At 44.9% G+C, this 3,697-nt stretch overlaps 1 protein-coding gene across 1 annotated transcript; it reads right to left on the bottom strand.

Moving 5' to 3' along the window:
* Positions 1–225: 225 nt before the first annotated feature.
* Positions 226–2,686, bottom strand: LOC125519579. The gene is made up of 5 exons (XM_048684335.1): positions 2,635–2,686; positions 2,530–2,534; positions 1,277–1,436; positions 1,090–1,199; positions 226–610 (listed from the first exon to the last, which is right to left on the bottom strand). Exons 1-5 carry the CDS (start codon positions 2,684–2,686, stop codon positions 467–469), a joined length of 471 nt encoding a protein of 156 aa, XP_048540292.1. The 3' UTR covers positions 226–466.
* Between the last annotated feature and the right edge of the window lie 1,011 nt (positions 2,687–3,697).

The following is a 3,697-nucleotide window of genomic DNA, read 5'->3' as shown; positions in this document are numbered from 1 at the left end:
CTCTTCTTTTTTTTTGCCATTTTCCTATATAGTTTGATGTCCTACTGGTCATGCGTCCAAAACAAAACAAAAAAAAATGTTAGAAAATCATTGTTTGCTGACCTGACATCAGTACATATTCTCATAAACATCAATAAATATGTTGTATAATTGTACAGAAATTTTACAGTCTACGAAACGAGTTTGAGAAGGTTCTTTTGGCCTGGTATTTTTTCAATAGTCACAGTGAATTATTCTTTTTTTATATGTACAAATTATGCTCCTAGAGACACGTGCCAGCCCATGAAAAAAACTACTTCCCGCGCAGGCCTAGGGGCTCCTTATTAGCACCAGGGTTAACCATGGGCTTTGGCGAGTTAGACCTTTACACGGAATTTTGAATTCAAAACAGGACACAGATCCACATGTGGGGGTGGTACATCCTATGGCGTGGACCATAGGTTCGGGTGAACCATGGTCCTAAAAATCACCTCTCGGTGGACCAGGTAATGACAAGGTAGCCCAGCCCCCTAACAGCCATCAACAGGTAGGCCATGAACAGGGCATAGCAGTTGATAGACCCTACTTCGTTCCACCGGAGATCAGGTTCTTTCCGAGCCATCGGAGCAGCCTGCTGAAAACAAGAAGTCATTGTTAATTAATTTGAACATACATGCAGGCAGCCTGTTCAGTTCAGTAGGAAACAAAGTTAAGTCTTGCAGTATGTACAGCAATTATCCATTTCCAATGTTAATTATGCCAAACTGGGGCCAGTGCCATTGCAGCTAAAGTATATATCTACTTGAGTTTCGCCCCACGGAATCTATCTGAGGAGTAGAATGATCCACCTTGGCAGCCCAAACAACACGAAGCACAAATACAACATATCTTGTGGTATTTGATATGTGAACTGAGCACACCAACAGAATGCTCCTCTGTAACTAGAGCTAAACACAAAGTAGCGCTTAGTCATGCTCAAGATCATGTTGACCTTGTTATTTTTGGTAAGGGAAGAGACGACAAGGTAGGATATATAGCAAAAACAAAAGAAAAGGGCAGAAGGGTAGAGAAATCACATGCTCCGCTCCATGAAAGCGACCATGGACTCACCTTTTGGAGTCTGGACCAAGGTTGATGACGAAGATGAGGCGTCGACGACGACGAGGATGAGGCGTTGGCGTCACCACAGATCAAGCACCAGTCCCAGTCGCAGAAGATGGCTGCCGCAAGGCGAAGGTGAATGTCATTTCTAGGGGAAAAGCAAAGCAGAAACGAGGAGGAAGCCACAACTCCAAACCTTGGCATGCATGGAGACCGTACGTCTTCAAGCTTTGAGTGGAGTGAAGCAGAGCATCCAACTGAACTGGCAAATGCACACAGAGACACACGAGAAGTAGAGTTAAAGTAGAGATGTACCTTGGCCTCGACCCTGGAGGATTCGTGTGCGGAACCAAGGACTAGGAGCACAGGCCCCCGCCAGTAGGGTCCTTATGAAATGGCTTCACACACGACACGATTGGACACTCGCATTTCCCAACGCCCAAGCATATCTTGTCATGTCGAGCTTTGTGAGTCAGCCGTGCCATGCATGCCTTCAATTCGCACCACCACCCGGCCAGAGTCTGGTGCATTATTGAGCTTGGGCGCGTCAAATGCTTGGCGTCAATTAAAGCACAAGCTCATTCATCAGTAAAATATCTATGCATGTATTCCTCCCTCATTTCCAGAACTTAATTCAGAGTTCAGAAAATGGATTCCTGATACTACATTGATTTGATCACTCAGCTATACGTTGTATAGAGGAGAAGTCGACATGGATAATAAGGTGGTCAACATGGCGTACGTGGCCTGGTTATTAGCAGAAGCGACCTCACCCCGCCAATAGCCAATCAAGATATGAAACGACCAGGACGCGTTACTACAGAAACGAGAGGGACCATGTACATTTTGGCAGAGAATCAACGTCCCAGCATGTAGCAGGTGCAGGTGGGCCAAACCAGAAATTAAAGTACGTTAGGTATGATTAAATTTAAATGTTGCCATTCCAGAAATCCATTGAAATGACAAAGGGCAGTTAGTTAAAAAAAACTGCTCGCTGTAGATTCCAACCCTACGTACACACCCACTGCAAGGGGTCCGCCTAGTGAACACAATGGGATGTAATCTTCTGTAAGCGGCTAAAAGAATTGTATTGACACGGCTACGGAGATTGGGAATGTCGACTTTGGACATCGTCGAAGGGAACAAAGCTGCACAGCTGATGCATTGTCTAACTTTTGTTTCACTAATAAAAGTTTTAGATTTCTGGCAGAACATTCTAATTTTTTGTATTTGAGTTGATGAACCCGGCCCATAATTCCATAATGGCCTTCCTTAAAAAATATGTACCATGTAAGCCTTTTTAAGTTATAGTTTACTACCGGCATAGAAGAATAGTATAAGTCAGATACTATTGATTTTGTAGAGAAGTCCATATTACTAACTCAAACTACCACCAAAGTCAAAGACAGTGTCAAAATTATGACAGGATTTTTGGCTGCCGGGGCATACGGAACCTGAAATTATGCAAATGTCGAAAAACAATGTTTGAAGTTTTGAAAAATTCTGAAAAAATACAAATGTTCATAGAATAGTGGTTAAAATAGGTCAATTAACTTGCATTGCCCTTCCGGTGCTCCCACAGCAATGGCTTCTGCCCAGCGCCCATGCATAGGTCGAGCTTTGCTTGTCAGAGTCAGCCAGGCCATGCCATGCATGCATTCAACTCACACCACCATCTTGTGAGCTTTCTCTGGAGTGCCTCTGGTGAATTATTGAGTTGTACTCCCTCTGTCCGGTGAAGAATGTATGTTTGGCTTTAAAATTTGTCCACAAAAGAGTGAACTTCTATCTTTCCAATGCACTTTAAAGTAAAAAAAATATTTCTCTATCATCACACGGTAATCAAGACCAATAGCAATCTACACATGGTCTTCTTAATTTCTACATGCACTTAGTTCATTGGGGGTTGGGTAATTAAAAAGGAGAGAAATGGTGGCTTGAACCTTTCCAATGCATTTTTTTACTAAACTCCATAATTTTTAGATATACACGGGACGAAGTATTCAATTTTGTATCTTCATAGTCCAACAGTCCGGCCAAAGGATATAGTCCGGCTGTCCGGAGACCCCCTAATCCAGGACTCCCTCGGTAGCCCCCGAACCAGGCTTCAATGACGATGAGTCCGGCGCGCAGATTGTCTTCGGCATTGCAAGGCAGGTTCTTCTCCAAATTCTGAATATCTGCTGAGTAGTGTCCGGCTCCCCATAAATGTTGCACTTCTTGGCTTCCGCGCCCAATAAGGACTATCTTCCACGTGTCGAGCGAATGCGAGGAGCCAGGGCATTTTTACATTCGCCACCCTAGTCATGTAAGTAAACCGTCTATTAAAGAGACGGGGATTCTTATATCCAGACCACACCATCCTCCCACGGCGAGTATCCATCGGAGCACGCTCGAAAAAATCCATTCCAAGATGGCCGGCCCTCGCAGCTCCTCCTCCCACTCCCGTAGCCCTAAGCCCGGTGATTGGGAGAAGTGTTACCCAGGGATTTCTCCCTCCAGCGTATATGGTCCCCGTTCGAGCCGGGCTCGCCACCTGTAATGGCGGGGAGCAAGCGGAGAGCTTCCCCAATCCCTCCAAGGGGGAGCGGGTATGCCTTGTCCCTTATTTACTAAG

The sequence above is a fragment of the Triticum urartu genome, chromosome 7, assembly GCF_003073215.2.
Source record: "Triticum urartu cultivar G1812 chromosome 7, Tu2.1, whole genome shotgun sequence".
Lineage (NCBI taxonomy): Eukaryota > Viridiplantae > Streptophyta > Magnoliopsida > Poales > Poaceae > Triticum > Triticum urartu.
This window is presented reverse-complemented; position numbering and strand designations above follow the sequence as displayed.